Source organism: Ascaphus truei, chromosome 2 (assembly GCF_040206685.1).
Source record: "Ascaphus truei isolate aAscTru1 chromosome 2, aAscTru1.hap1, whole genome shotgun sequence".
Lineage (NCBI taxonomy): Eukaryota > Metazoa > Chordata > Amphibia > Anura > Ascaphidae > Ascaphus > Ascaphus truei.
Genome location: NC_134484.1, coordinates 86,044,438 through 86,060,844, shown reverse-complemented (window position 1 = coordinate 86,060,844; position 16,407 = coordinate 86,044,438). Strand labels below are relative to the sequence as shown.

At 44.2% G+C, this 16,407-nt stretch overlaps 1 protein-coding gene across 1 annotated transcript; it reads right to left on the bottom strand.

Moving 5' to 3' along the window:
- Positions 1–10,282: 10,282 nt before the first annotated feature.
- Positions 10,283–14,876, bottom strand: HEY1 (hes related family bHLH transcription factor with YRPW motif 1). The gene is made up of 5 exons (XM_075583057.1): positions 14,436–14,876; positions 13,880–13,955; positions 13,677–13,760; positions 13,312–13,393; positions 10,283–11,771 (listed from the first exon to the last, which is right to left on the bottom strand). The coding sequence occupies exons 1-5, from the start codon at positions 14,519–14,521 to the stop codon at positions 11,188–11,190; spliced, it is 912 nt and encodes a 303-aa protein (XP_075439172.1). The 5' UTR covers positions 14,522–14,876; the 3' UTR covers positions 10,283–11,187.
- Positions 14,877–16,407: the final 1,531 nt, after the last annotated feature.

Below are 16,407 nucleotides of genomic sequence, written 5' to 3'. Positions count from 1 at the left end.
GATATGGATAATAGTGCATTTGCCCATTTAAAATGAAACCAGCCAACAGTAAATAAAGCTTGCACTTACCCCTGCCAGGATGAAGGCCATCCTCGTCCTCATCACCGTCCTTGCCCTTCTTTGGCAGTAACATTACAAGAAAAAAAAACTAATGGCCACTAACCCCTTAATCATCTTAGCAGTTAGTAACCGCTATAGTAATTAAGGGGGTAACCCCCCTCTCCTGCTCTCCTGCTACACACCCAGGAGACCTAACCACCCACACCAGGGCAACTACCCCACTCTCTACCCATTGATTGGCACAGTGGTACATCATGCCCATATAATATGGCCATGATTTGACACTATATCAATGGGCAACCTAAAAAAAAACACCAAAAATACAAAGTTAATAAAACCAATCACCAAAAGAAACACAACAATTAAATAAACCAAAAACCAAAAATAAACAACAAGAAAAAACACTGGAACCGGCTGCAATTATTTTTTTATTTCACAGGATTGATACCGGAGACACCCCCGAAGACCCGCGGACACCCCCGAAGACACGCGGACACCCCCGAAGACACGCAGACACCCCCGAAGACACGCAGACACCCCTGGAGACCACGGACACTCCCGGGGACGCACAGACACCTCCAGAGACCCACGGACACCTCCAGAGACCCGCAGCGACTTCCGAGACCCACGGGGTCCCCGCCGGCCTCTGGTATAAATCCTGTTGCGTAAAAAGAAAAAGCTTTTAGGCATCTAGACACACGGACACCTCTGGAGACCTGCGGACACTCCCGGGGACCCGCGAACACCTCCAGAGAGCCGAGGGGACTTCCGGGGACACCCAGATCTCCCGGGTCCCCACGGGTCTCTGGGGGGTCCCCTCCGGTATCAATCCTGTGCAGTAAAAAAAAAATTTAAAAAGGCTTTTATGCATCTTGTAAGCCTTTAGCTGGCACCAAAATATTGCAAGATTTTAAAGTTTGATAAGCTTATCACTGTTTAGTGAATAGCTATTACTGGCAAAAAAAAAGCGATTTTGGGCTTTCTGTTGGCTTGTCGGCCGACTTTTTTCCCTCAGAGTGTTAAAGGTCGTTAAAAAGCCGTTATAACGCGATACTCCACTGTTATCACTGTTTAGCGAATAGCAAAGCAGGCAGTATCGCGCTATAAGGGCATTAAACGTGCATTCAGCCACTATTCAAAGTTTAGTGAATAGGTCCCTTTATCGTTTTGCTTTCACCTATACCACCCTTTTTGCCTGATCAGCTGTCCCCGGGATCCCATTCCACATGCGCCGTATGCCTTTGACGCTCCTCCCCCGTACACCCGGCTTACTATTGGATTGTCAGGTGGTGTGTCCTTTGGGAACCTTCAGGGCACCAAACTGCCTTCACATTATGTAGTTTTGGGGCATGTGTCCCAAATACAGTGCTCAATCTAAGTCTGAACTTTAGTGAGTAATTGAGTCCATTAGCAGGAAGTCAGCCTATAAACACAGCAAGATATTGGACCCAGTGCTTGATAAATGCATCCACAATAGCGTTTTGAGATAAAGAAATAAGGGTTAACATACTGTTAGTTTGTAGGACTGCGCCATACATGACCCTTGTGTTGCTGCACTGTTACCGGTCATCAAGTCTCTAATGGAAAGAGACATACAATACTCACATAGGGCTGCTTCCCTGGGTGCGTGCATCCACGCTCAATGTGCAATGTAGTAGTAGAGATCCAAGGATTCCAGCGGTGCACAGCTCAGTGGAATAGGAGACCAGCAAGGTGTTGGTTAAAAATATAGATTTATTGAAAAAACATGGTATGGGGGACACACTCTGACGCGTTTCGGACTGGCATAGTCCTTAATCATAGAGGTGACTCGCGCCGTTCATTCCCCCTGTCTTATGGAGTAAACCCCTCCCCCTTGCGTCATCGCGCTATGTATTTTGGCGCGAAAATCGCCGGTAAGGAGCCTCATTGGTTAGTGCTCTGTTCCAATCAAATGCCCGATCTCGTGGGTTGGAGTATGACGCGCATAATAAGCCTTCACATTACTCTCACAAGTTAAATACTGTATTATATAGTACCCCTACTGAATAAAAACCTTTCCCCTTAAATTGATTTAGAAAAGCTCTGCATCCTACCTTGAACCTTGTACAGAGTAACTGAAAGTCTCTTCTCAAAGGCTAGTATTACAGTGCAATTGTATTACCCATCCGATCATGCAATGCCAAGAGCAACTGCAGAGAGGAAACAGCAAACAAAGCAAACACTCTACAAGTCAGGTGAAGTCATCTCTGAAAAAGTCGTGACATTTTTGCCAGTTTCTTTTCCAGCGATTACATAATACAATGTTCCACAGTGCCGATCCTAACTTAGATAATATGCCTTAGGATATGCCATGTTGTCCCAGTGTGTTGCTTAACCCCTTTGCTGCCAAACGAGCCTGCAAACTAGAACGCGTTGCAGACAAGCGGTTAAAATGTTTATGCTTTAGGATATTTGGGCAATGTTGAATAGTTCATTCTTTTGGGGGGAGGGCAATTTTACAGCTGCAACACCACCTCTGCGTTTTTTTAACCTACTGTAAAATAAACATTTGCAGCATTAACAATTATTGCAGAATCATATAAAAGTAGCAAACCTGGCCAATTTCAATGTTACTGCAGTTTCTAAAGCACTCTCAAACGTTAAGGTTGAGCACTGAGTAAGGAAAGTGATGTTTACTGATTTTTCGAAAGACGTGAATTTGCCAGTCAGCAAGTTTCTAATATTTCGATTTCACCTAAAAGGGGGTCTTAAGGGTTAAAAAAAAAATAGGCGCCAAAAGCTTTCCATAATACAAGTGTAACGGGCATTCCCCCTACCCCAAGCACAGATATAGCGTGTGTGAGGGGGAACCTATGTGTTACCAGGTGTGGTGCGTATACCTGTAGGTTCACAAGAGGCCTGAGCCTCCGCTTGTTGGGAACCTGGGGTGAGTCCTTCGGATCGATCTGGTTTGCAGCGCCTCCACCTGTGTAGGGTTCTAGGTATGTAGAAGGTTGCCTACACAGGACCCACATATGCAATAAGTACATACACTGAGATGTATATAACCAGTTTATATATATGCAGGATAATCATACACGTAACACACTTATCAGTAACCACTACTGCGTACTTGTAACACTACTCCCCCTAGGGAGTAACTCCACACCATGTACCGTAGTCCCAAATGTCATTCACTCCACAAAGAGTGTACCTTGCACCCACCACCATGTACCCCCACACCGTGTCCACAGTCTAACCCCTTTGTCCCGTGGTCAGTGCTGCCACTATGTGAGAATATACATATAGGTGATTTGTTGGTGCACTTATGAAGGTACCTGCCGAGTGCTCCTGCACTCAGGCCTGCAAGCAACTTCAAAAAGGATCCGCCGCTTGGTGATCCCGTCTGTGATCCGGCCCTTCCTTGCACGAGCGTCCGCCAGGGGCGATCCCACCCTGGAGATAGTCTTTGTCTCTTTGGGGCGTAGGCTTGAGCCCAAGCCTCTTCTCGCGGAGCGCAGCGTCCGCTGTGTCCCTAACTAACACTGGTACTAAGGTGGCAAGGTCCCTAACCTAGGGCCTGTCCCTGTAGCACCACAAGCTGTGAGGGGCTCAGGACCTAACTGGGGTGTAGGGGGCTGCTGGCCTAATGCAGTGGGTCACAGACCCCTGCACTCACCTCCTTCCCCTAGCTCTTCCTGGTCCTGACTAACGTGCTTCTCCAGCGCGCGAAATGTATATATTCCCTGCAAGCAGGGAGCTCCTGTACCCTATTGGCTCCCTGGCGTCACGTGGGGTCCCCATAAGGCTTATGGGACTCATAGTCCTGTCCAAGAGCCTTTCCTGGTAGCCTAGGGTTGGCGCGCTTGTGCTCGCGCATGCGCAACTGGTCCGGCCGCCTGAGCTCTCACTGCGCATGCGCAAACTCTTACAAGATGGCGACGCCCTGCACGGGAGCCGCCGGGAACCTCCGGAGCGCCCAAGCACTCCCTGCAGGGCCCCTACCCTCCAGAAGTGCCGGCGGGTCTATCAAGTGACCCCCGGCAGTGGAGGTAACGAGGGTGGGGGGTCGCGGGGCAGAGGGGACCTGGTTACACAAGGAACAATAGAGACTTACAGTATGATTATATTTCCATGTCTTTCACAGGACCCAGTCCCTGGTTTATCTTTTTTTTACATGAGATATATGCCATGAAGATATTTCCTTCTGGTCAATGAGATATTTAACCCCATTCATTTAAATAGCAATGTAAGCTTCTCTGACACAGAGGAGACAGCATCACAGCATATTGAATAAGGACCACACAGAGTTATTCATTAAAATGCAATAGTGCTTATCTGGCAATATCGCACTGAAAATTCTGCTGACTTCAAAAGGTGTTTCCTTAAACTAGCTAGTGTCTGATCGGCACTATCACACTTTAACAAATAACACCCACAGGGATTCAACTCTAAGTAAGGATTCTCTTTTACTGGCTATGCACTTCTTTAACCGAGGCTGTGCTGAAAAGCTGTGTAATGCGGCAGGCATAAGCTTATAGGGGCCCATGTTAAAACGGATTAAAAAATAAGTAAAGATTGCCACAGTGTGCTCATTTGCATGTCATTACCCAGAATCCCTGGCTACAGTGGAAGCACTGTTTGCTTAGAGATAATAGATAAAGACAGGATTGCATAACTTTTATAAAGTTGGGTAATAACATGACTACATTAAAAGGGACCGATTCAGGCCGGGATACACTAAGCTCCTTTAGGTTTTATTTAGCGTAACGCTAACCTAAATTAATGTTGGGTTAATAGTAACGCCTATCCACTGAAAGGAACGACCTAACATTAACCCAGTGGTACTCCTTTAAATAATGTATGATTACATTTTTCTGAACATAAGTGCTAATGATATGCAAAAGAAGGGTTTCCCCTAACATCACTTATCCACTAAAGGCTGTTCAGAGTCACAAAGGGAATTAACATTAGGTGGGGTTATTCCAGGGTTGCCACCACTCCGGGTTTGACCCAGAGACTAAGGGCTTTGACCATGTATCTCCAGGCTCCAGGTTTACCTAGTAAACCACCGGATGGTGGCGTTCAGCGGTGACGGCGACGTCTCCTAGTGTCCTCAGAGTCCTCCCGACATCTTCCCGTGCAAGTAACTCCTGTCAATATGGCCGTGCGGTGTCAAATGGTGCCGTATTGCCAAGTCAACAGGAATACTAGGTGATGTCACAGCAATATGTGACGCCGTTGCCATGACAATGGGATGCTACATGACGTTGCAACGCCACGTGGTGCAACATTGCCATGACAACATGACGCATCGGCACCATAAAGCATCCCATTGTCATGGCAACTTGACGCCGTGACGTCACTTAGCATACCGTTGGCATGGCAACGCGGCGCCATGTGACGCCGTGCAGCCATATTGACGGGTTGCGGCGGGAGATGCCGAGAGGATGTTGGAACGATGCCAGAGGATGCCAAGGAGTCGCTGACGAAGGTAAGCGTGAAATTTTAAAATGTTGGCTCGGGGTTGGCCTTCAGTAGAAGGTGGCAAGCCTGGGTTACTCCCATCTAGATGCTGAAATATAGGGACTACTGCCACTTTATAAATGAGAGAGACACTAGTAGAGGGACTACAGAGATGTGTTCCAAGTGACTTATATACGTCCCCAAACACACCTTTACACAATACGTGGAGAGATACCTGGGCACAAAAAGGAACACACCTGGTAAATATGATAATGTTAATCTCTCCCCATATTGCAGGGTCTGGATGGGAATAATGCCACCTCTTAGGTGAGGCATAACGCCATCTTATTGTAAGCTAATTTAGGGTAGTCTCCTTCTTGTAACCTCGAGGGCGCTTTGTGAGATAAACCACAGAGAAAGCCTCTCTATCGATAAAGCAATGTTATTCACAAGTTCAATGTTTCAAATATAAAATGTAAACTCACAAGCGTGTGCCAATGAAACGCATATCAGCTCTCCAGGTTCCTTCAGAGGCTGTGCTCCTCGTATGACTCATCCAGCCGGACCCACGTGATAATGTCACAAGCCTGGTAACGTCACTCACCTCTCTGCACGTTTCGTGCTCCTCACTTTGTCAGGAGGGGAGTGAATAAAGGATCAGCTCATTCATGTTCCATTATAAAATGTCAAATATACTAACTTATTCGATTGTATAGTTTATATTGGACTAGCTGATATACCCGGCGTTGCCCGGGATGTAAATCCGTAATAGGTAGTATTTATAAATAGGGGAAGAATAGGTTGAGTTCTCGGTGTAAAGGTTGTATAATAATGTTGAAAAGAAATATGGAAGAAAATGTAATACAATGTTGTTGTTTAAAAATGGTTTATTGTAAACACACCATAGTACAATGTGAGGTGTGAGGTAAGTGTCCCACTAGGGTGTGAGCGGGTGTGAGTCGGCGGGCGGGTGTTCAGTACGGGTGGTGGGTGGGTAGTGAGTGGTGGGTATGAGTCCCACTAGTGTGTGAGCGGATGTGAGGCGGCGAGTGGCTGGTGTGGCGGTCCCGCTACGGTGGAAGGGGTGTGCGGCGGTGTGTGGCTGCTGAGTGTGTTGCGGTTGGGTGTTGAGTGCGGGCTGGAGGTGGCGTTCCCGCTAGGGTGTGAGCGTCTGTGAGGCGGCGGGTGTCTGGTGAGTGCGGGCGGCGGCTGGTCCGTGATGTCGGTGCGTAGGGGTGTGAGTGCTGCGGGAGGCGCCGGGTGGGTGTTGAGTGGTTGCGGCGGCTGGTCAGTGATGTCGGTGCGTCTACACCAGCATTGGTGTACCATTGTATCACACAAGTTGGGCAATACATAGTATATTTCATTCATAACAGCCCAGCACAGCTGGACTTTGTAGACCCCCTCCAGCCCACCCCTTTGCACAAAAAACTAATACGTTCTTATTGGTTTCCTAAAAGGCTCCAATTTCTGTGCCCCAAGGTCTGTAGGGCTTGCCCATGTTTCCTGACGGTGCAAGTGGGCTTAGTGCATTGGGTGACAATAAATGGAACGATCCAAATGAAAAAGAGAATTCACACAGTGATGCCATGGAAGACAGCAGTGGAGGAGAGAGTTTTGAAGAGGCAACAACAGGAAGCACTGACGCTATGTTCCCATTACGGGGAACTCGAAGCGAAGAAGATTCAGCATGTGGTGACCCTTGAAGTCTGCTCTGGTGATGAGGTTCTGTGGAGGGGGATGTGCTGCTTGTACTACTATGAGGAGTCTGTGCCAGAAGTAGTGGGTGAGAAAGGTGAGGATGGTGTCCAAAGGCACCTCCCCAGGGAATGTGTCCAATGCTGGTGGAGGCGCTGTTTAGTAGATATACATACACCCCAGGCTCCCCAGTGGCGGAGGATCAGGCCTCCTGTTTGCCACACAGGTATAGCAGCACACGTAGTCGCCCTGACACAGGGGAAAAGGGGACTACATAGGTTTGAGAGATCATCACTTGTGTCTGGCTCGGCGGGTGATGCGAGCACAGCAACAGCCTCTGAAGGAAACGCCATTATACAGAACTGACATGCGTTTTATTGCCTTTTGTGAAAATTTGATATTTTAAACCTTGAACTTGTAAATAAAATCGCTTGATCGACAGAGAGACATTCTCTGTTTATCTGACAAAGTGAGGGTCGTGGTTTCAACAATGAGCTTTGCATAGAAAGCTGAGATAGTGCTGGCTAAAAGGTGGAAGGTGAAACTAGTTGTGAGTCCCCTAAACCACAATAAGCAGCGGAGAACACATTATACAGAATAAGAAAAAGATGATTTTATTGTTTTAGATCAAATGTTTTGATGTAGGTCACAGCGCTAGGGATTGTAACTTGCTACGTGTAAGGTAGTGCTAATTTAACCTGGTGTTAAGCCTTTTCTAATTAATTGTTTTTGCATATTATTACCTTTCTGGATATGTGTTAAACTCAGGGAAATAACATCCTTTACTATTTTAGGTAACAAAACGTTATTTTCCCTGGTCTAATGGAGCTTAGTGCATCAGTTTGCTCATTTGGATAGCATTACCCAGAATCCTTCACTGCAGTTTAAGCTGTATATCTAACAATTGAACGAAGCTGGTTTCTGGGAACTTGCGAGAGACATTTAGATGCACTCATGCATGATCCCTCTATTCCTGTGTCAATTCCAGGTGTAGTTGTCAAAATGTTATAGCACGAGGTGGAGCAGCATGCAGAATAACGCTATTTTAGTGTTGGTGTTATGTACCCAAGTTATTTTAAAATTTTTGCTCTTCTTGCAGCATAATTATAACGTAACCCTTTGAGTGACCCAGGACGTTGCTACAGTACATAAAAAAAGGCGGCTCGTTTTGCTAGCAGAGATTGTATCCTGCATTCCTATAGAGTGCAATCTAAACTGGTGAGCAATAGAAGGGGGGCGACTCTTCCCTGTCTGTTACGTCATTAGTAATCGCAGTGCCGCCGGGGCCAAGATACACTGGTGCTGTGTCCCCTCTGGCACTCCAAGGGTTAAACCCCTTTCTTTCACTGTGAGAGCTTGAGATAATACCACTTTCTTTTTAAAAGCCTTAAGACTCCTCTTAAAACATCCCTTTTTAACAGCTCTTAGTAATCAATCACTGTGAAAATTATCTAATTGAAATAAGAACTACAGCATAGGCAGAATGACTAATATAAGGCCAATAGAATAGAATTAGTTATTTTCTGCAGTCCTGATGAAATCCAGCAGGGGAGAAGACAAATCTTGTAGAGAGGATTGCCCCTTTTAAATTCAATTGCTATCAAATGTCATTTTAAAACACCCAATGTATATTTCCAATACATTTGAAACGCATATACAAACATGCCACATTTCAGGCAACCGCACATGAAGTGTGAGCCTGTCAACATTGAGAAAAAATACTACTGTCTTTAAAAAATGGCTAACACTATCACAAAGCAAAGGGGGATTATTTGCAGATTGATGAAGTGTAGAAATGCATTACAGCTGCAGAATATTATCTAATAACTGCATATGGAAAAGGCTCATCCACTGTTCTAAAAAAAACCAATAACATGATTAAGGTGATGATCTCATACACCCATGATTGTTAGTTCAGTTCCTGTATGGGACAATTACAATCTGTGTGACTTTGAGCAAGTAACATTGGGCGTTTTTCACAAAGTGGCAATAGGATTCCATGACCATTAATGGCCATTCCGTTATGTCCATTATTGATTGCTATTGTGATGGTGATTAACACCCTTTATGCCCTTACATCTTGCGAGGGCATACTTGATGCATACATGTACATAGACAATTATATCCAGTCACTGACCTTTCTAAATAAATATGACTTTATTTAAATCTGCTGTGCCATCCTTTAAAACAGAGTTTCTCAAACAGGTGAACGCGTTACACAAGGGTGCCTCAGAATAACCTTAATGGGGCCCTGTGGGAAAAAACAAATGAGGTGTTTTTAGTGTATGAAGCTGAATGCTGCAATGATAGGTGACTGACACTGCTTTAGATAACTGGCAAATCGAGTAGCTCCACTCAGGCAAAAAAAAAAAAGATAACAGCTTATGATTGTTATTTAGAAAAGGGTTTGGTTTTTAGTCACGGAGAAAAGATTTGGATTCTTTTTAGTAATTGAAACAGTTTTTCATGGAGATATACCTGTATTATGTTTTTATATTATAGAAAATGACCACTTGTAATCCGTGTGGTTTATACATGTGTGCGAAATGAATGTTGAGTAACATTATAAAAAAGTGCTTTATGTTCATTGCATATCGTCTGAAATGGAAATAGGATCTTGAATTATGTGGCACGGTGTTACTCTTAATATATCTAACCTACTCTTAATATATCTAACCTACTTGCTAGAGGAGAAAACTGAAAGTCTTCAACCTAAAACAATGAAGAGGCTATGGGTTAATTCAATAGGGTCTGAAGCAAATAGGGGTTTTCAAATAAGCCCGCCTAGCAAACCTGGTCCATTGGGTTCCTAATCCTTACACCGAAATGATAGGACATCTGTAGTGATCAGGTTTCAGTTACACCTTTCTTAACATCTTTAAAGGTGGAGTATCTGCTGGCTGTCTCATTATGCACAGTTTTTTTCCATCCTTTAGCTTGTAGGGTCTTGAGTCCTTCTATATGCCCCCAAGTCATAATTTTCAGCCACAAAACCAGAGTTAAACATGTGTTACAGTTGCATATTACAGCCAAGATCAATGTTCCAAAGATATAGATCCCCATGATAAGGAATTAAAAGACCAAATGATGCAGAAGATCAAAAGAACACACTATGACTCTTTATTTAGTCACAATAGACCAGTACAACAGTGATTAAACGCAGTACAGCAGAGCCCACCTTTTTAGTTGATGCATCTATGCACAATGTGAATTATGTACAAACATGTCGTGGGTTCTGTTTTAAATTAATCTACTTGTTAAATAAAATTCTAGTTCACTGGATAATAAAGAATACATTAGACAATAGGAGTTCTGTTGAAATGTTGTAGATTTAAGGTTAATGTGCAAAATAAGTATGCTATAGGCATCTACTGTACCATTTTATCTGCGCTGAGCATAAATGTAACCACTGAAGTGAACATTGCTATTCTTCCTTGGATAAAGCTCATAAATCTGATTTGTCAACGCTTGGAAATATAAAAACGCAAAATATAGTTTACATAAGGATATTTCTTATAGAACATCTCAACTCTTAAAATATTAGCAACAGAACGTAATGGGTTATTGCTGAATTTAGTATTCTGCTAATTAAGACTAAGGTATGTTGTCATTTTTAAAAACAACAGACCACAGAAAAACCTAAACTATTGGTTAAAAGGTTCCAATGTCATCAGATAATGTGAAATTATTACTTTACAAAGCAAATTAAATATTAAGCAGAGATCTATTTACATTTTTGTTACCCCACTAATGCAATGTAAGGTGTACCACATTTTAGCAAAATCGCTAAAATCTTGATGCGAACAAAAAAGTTATTTAAAAAATAAAAAAATGTATTTTTTATTTTTAAACAAAAACTCATTTGTAATGGTACCATTGTATCACACAAGTTGGGCAATACATAGTATATTTCATTCATAACAGCCCAGCACAGCTGGACTTTGTAGACCCCCTCCAGCCCACCCCTTTGCACAAAAAAACTAATAAGTTCTTATTGGTTTCCTAAAAGGCTCCAATTTCTGTGCCCCAAGGTCTGTAGGGCTTGCCCATGTTTCCTGACGGTACAGGTGCAGATGGGCTTAGTGCATTGGGTGACAATAAATGGAACGATCCAAATGAAAAAGGGAATGCAGACAGTGATGCCATGGAAGACAGCAGTGGAGGAGAGAGTTTTGAAGAGGCAACAACAGGAAGCACTGACGCTATGTTCCCATTAGGGGGAACTCGCAGCGAAGAAGATTCAGCATGTGGTGAACCTTGAAGTCTGCTCTGGTGATGAGGTTCTGTGGAGGAGGATGTGCTGCTTGTACTACTATGAGGAGTCTGTGCCAGAAGTAGTGGGTGAGAAAGGTGAGGATGGTGTCCAAAGGCACCTCCCCAGGGAATGTGTCCAATGCTGGTGTGGACGCTGTTTGCAGCTTCTCGCTGGGAGGCATAGTTGTTGAGATGAGAGACTAGTCGCACTCGCAGAGGATCAGAAGTGTCTAGACCCTCAATGATACTTAGGTACCGAGCCACTTCAGCCAGGCATTCTCTGAACCCCAAACTACGATAGTCCATTGCAAGAGCATGGGCATCAAAATAACCTAAAAACAGGTACAAAAACAATATGTTTAGTAAATAGAGTAAAAAAGGCTGACAACCAAACTAACTACCAACCTTCTAGTATATTGAATAGGGAATTACTATTGATGCAGAAAAGTAGTAAAGTCATAAATATGTCAGTTCTGAAATGATCACATTTAACAGTATCAAGTCAGTAGAAATAATGTACATTTTTACTGAGTTTCTATAATCTCTAGTAAATATTGCAAAACTTTGCCGGGCACTCTGGCACTGGAGTTACAACAGAAGACTTCTTATTTGCACTGCGCTGTTATGTACATGTCAAGTCTATTTTTGAATGGGGTTATTAAGACTGCTTACTTTGGATAACTTTAAGTATTTGCAAACACACACAACATACGCTGTCAGGGACCTAGCAATGCACTAAACAGCACGGCAAAAATAAGTATAACTATGCACATATAATATATGGCAAAGGTGTACTGCAAAAAAAAAGGGCGAGTATGAAACTAATTAATACTTTTTTAGTACTGTTAAGGGCTGGGGAGTACAGATACAAAACATGTTACAGTTAGACAATAATAATAATAATATGTTCTTGTATAGCGCTGCTAGTTTTAGCACTTTCCAGACATTTTGCAGGCACAAGTCCCTGCCCCATGGAGCTTACAATCTATTTTTTTGGTGCCTGAGGCACAGTGAGATAAAGTGACTTGCCCAAGGTCACAAGGAGTCTACACTGGGAATTGAGCCAGGTTCCCCTGCTTCAAACTCTCAATGCCAGTCAGTGTCTTTACTCACTGAGCCACTCGCTCTCCCACACTAGAATAAGACTTTAAGACAGAGGGTATTAGACTCTAAAAATGCAAAGTATTTGTCACTGCAAGAATAGAAGGTTCATGGAATTGATGTCTAGCATGTTTGGTGGAAACAAATAAAACACTAAAATAATAATTATTAAAAATGTTAACAATTAAATAGGATAATTGAAGGTTTGACATATGCAAGAAATGGTTAGGGGAAAGGTTTCAAAGTAAGTAGGAAAAAAAATTGAGAGGCTATGTGGATGAAAAGGTACCTACTTAACTGTCCTAAAGTGTAAGATCTATCATAGACAATAAATACATGGATCTCTGCCCAAAAAAATGCCCAGAGGTTTGGTGGCTGGATATTGGAGAAGTCAGTGCCTCTTCTTCCAACATAAATGATCAGATGTGCTTATCATTTCCTTAATACAAACATGATTCCCACAACATCTCCTGGAGACTTTGCCAAACTAGCATTAAATTACAAAAATCAGCAAGCAGCAAGATACCATTTGTTTCATAAATATAAAGATTCATCTCCATAAGACAACTGCTTCAGCTAACTCAGTGTTGCCACAATTTGCCTAAATGTTCAGGCATTTCATTGTGTGTCTAAATATAAAGTATGGTGTATAATATTGTAGTTGCAATGTGTTAATATGTTGAATATTTGAACTGTGGATGTCTTTCAGAAGGTAATATGAAATAGTAGTGAACAAAACATAATTAATAGGTAGTGTATAATAAACCTTACCTTTGCCCCCAGCAGTGTGTAGCATCTTTAAATGATCCACTGTCATTTGTAAAATCTCAGCTTTCTCTAATTTTGCAGAACCCTGTCAAAGAAGCATTAAAAGTGCATAAAACGGATAAGCAAAGGTCAAAACAAGACAAAACAAGAATGAGCTAATCTAAATTAGATAGATAGATATAATTGACAATTAGGAAAAAATAAATATTTCCCTGGCATTATGCTGTTACATTAAATCACCTATCAATAAAAACCATGACAGAAGCATAACTAAAAAAGCCCAAACAAAAAGTTTAACAATGCATCCAGGCTACTAAACTATCATTGAACCCCCATCAAATAAAAAATGTAGTTTTAAATTAAATTACCTGTTTTTCAAACGCACTGGGCACCAATCTCCTGAGCTCAGACAAACTGTTATTAATTCTGTCCCGACGACGTTTCTCGATGATCTGCAGAGAAGCAAAAAAAAAAAAAACGTCCTATTTTAGTGACAAGTGAATGAGCAGTCACCGTGTTTGCTGATCGTGGGCTGATCACTGTGACTACCGCAGGTATGTGAAGTACTCACCCCTCTGCGCCTCTTCCTCGCCAAGATCTGGGAAGAAGTGGATGGAGACATTGAGCCAGGAGCAGAGCTCAGGTTCCTGAAATCAAACAATAATGGGAAAGATCATGTTAGGATTCACTGCAATAAACTTCTCACTGTCTCAAACATTAAATAATATCGGATTAACAAGTACCGTATATATTCAAAGGAGATTTTTCAACAGAGGGGTAAAAACAGCATGAGGTTTATCAACTGTAAAGACATTACTTCGCGGTAATATTACTAGGTAAAGCTGGTGCTGTTCCATCAAAATAGGAAGACAAGAATTATTTGAATCTGTAGGATCGTGAGATACAGTCTCAGACTAACGGGTGATACCTATAAGGAGCTAACGATGTCATCAGGTCAGATGTATTGACCAAACAAAAATAACTTCATAGATCAGTTATTTATAGTAAATCTGTCAACGTGATGTTAGTGATTTTTTTTCCATGTTGATCAGCAAGAGATAAAAAAAAATCTTGTATTATTTCGTTACTTAAACTGATCATTTTCTCTTATCAGAAGTCTGCCTTACCCATTCTCGTCTGCGCTCTCTTTCTCCACTTCGATGTTCTCGTCCAGTTCGCTGTCCGAGGAGCTGTATTCGTGAGTCCTCTTCATGGCTGTGCAGACAGCAGCAGTCAGTGCGCGGTGCGGGGGATGGATCCGGGCTTCCTAGTTACAAGCTGTTCTGTATTCCTGAGCTGCTTCTGACACAGTGTTCCCTCCTCCGGCTCTCCCTCTGGTTAAAACCTAACTATCCCTTTCCCACGGTTCGCCTCTTACAAGATCTGGGGGAGAGGAGGGAGGAGGGGGGACTGGCGCCTGCTCTTGGAACACAATTATCTTCTTGTGGCCAATAATGCTTCTTTACTTCTCCCCGCCGCCTCCTCCCCTCCGTGACGTCACAATGGACACAGGCGTCTTGGATCCTGTCCTTCCTGCTACATTCTAAAAGAACCGCTGCCAAGGAGGTTGATCGTGATTGACAGGCCAGTGTGTTCGGTGTCTCCGCCCAGCCCGTCCTCAGCGGGCGCCTGATTGGTCGGGCGCAGTGCCAAGCCGGAGTCTGCAGGGCCGCCTGTTAGCACGCGCGGGCCGTGGGAAAGTTCCTGGCTCGGGCGGTGACAGCCTGTGGCCGGGAGGAGCAGTAGCTGCTGCGCTCTGGGGTGGAGTGAATGCAGCAATTGGTCGGGGTGGCGGGCGGTCTGGGGCTCATCGTGTGAGCCTGTAATGTAAACCCGGCTCATGGCACGGAGGAAGGAGTCTGAGCTCTGCTCCTGTCTGCGCACAGGGCGCGTAGGGAGGGGGCTGTAAATCAATGCGCCCCAGCTAGGGAGGGATCCCACGGGAGCACAGGGGGAGACGATGTGACTGAGACACACCGGGGGAGGCGTACAGCAGCACACACACTTGTCTAGGGGCTGGCACCAGTCTGTAATACATATCTATCTCCTGCTATACGCTTACATGGAGCCATGTACTGCATACAGGATTCAAATAATGTACAGTACTGAATCATATTAAACCATAATTGCATGAAGGCAGCAAATTGGATAAATCATGGTAGTGTCATATGTGTGAATTCACTTTGCTGCCTACACTGGCAGTGAAGTGGTTGAATGACAGTAATCCATTTGACAGCAGAGCAATGTTTCCACATACAGTTTTTTTTAATGAGATTTTAATGTTGAAGTTGAAAGATGACTATTACATAATAGAAAGTAGCTTCTTATGCCTTCTATGTTAATCTCACTTGCTCAGTGCACAACCACCCGGCCACTCTCTTTTCCTCACCCCGCGGCCTGGCCCGCTGGATCCCCCCCATCACCCGCAGCTCACCTCCCCGCCAGCGCAGCCCCCCTCACCCGCAGCTCACCTCCCCGCTACCTTCCCCTCTGCGCGCCTTCCCCCCTCAACACGACTCACCCTCCGCTGCTCCGCCATCACCTGCCACGCGCAGCGGGACATGCCAGCGGGAGGGGGGGAGCAGGGCACTGGCGGCCACGCGGGACACGCCCTTCACTCCGGTCCCCTTGCCCACGGCGCTCCCTTGGTTGCCCGTGCGGTGTGGGAAGGGGCGGGGGGGATGCATGTCATTTCCCAGAATCCCTTGCAGCAGTGGAAGTGCTGTGTGCTGGGTGATAATGGTGAAAGGCGGGGTTGCAGACCTGCCTAAGACATGCAAATGAGCATACAGTATATTTACATTTGCTATATATCTTAATATATACAATCGAATGATTAGTGAGGTTAGTGCTATCTGCGGTGAATCTGATTGGTCCGTGACTCATTGGCCAAGAGGTACGCCCCACTGTGACATCACCTCCTTCACTCTCACACACTTGCAGTCACACCACACGGCCAGAACCTCTGAGGACTCCTTGGTACACAGTCACCCCCTCACACTCACACACTCAGTGTCACACTCAACACTGTACACACACTCACACTCAACCCTGTACACACACACACAGTCACCCCTGTGTACACACACATTCACAGTC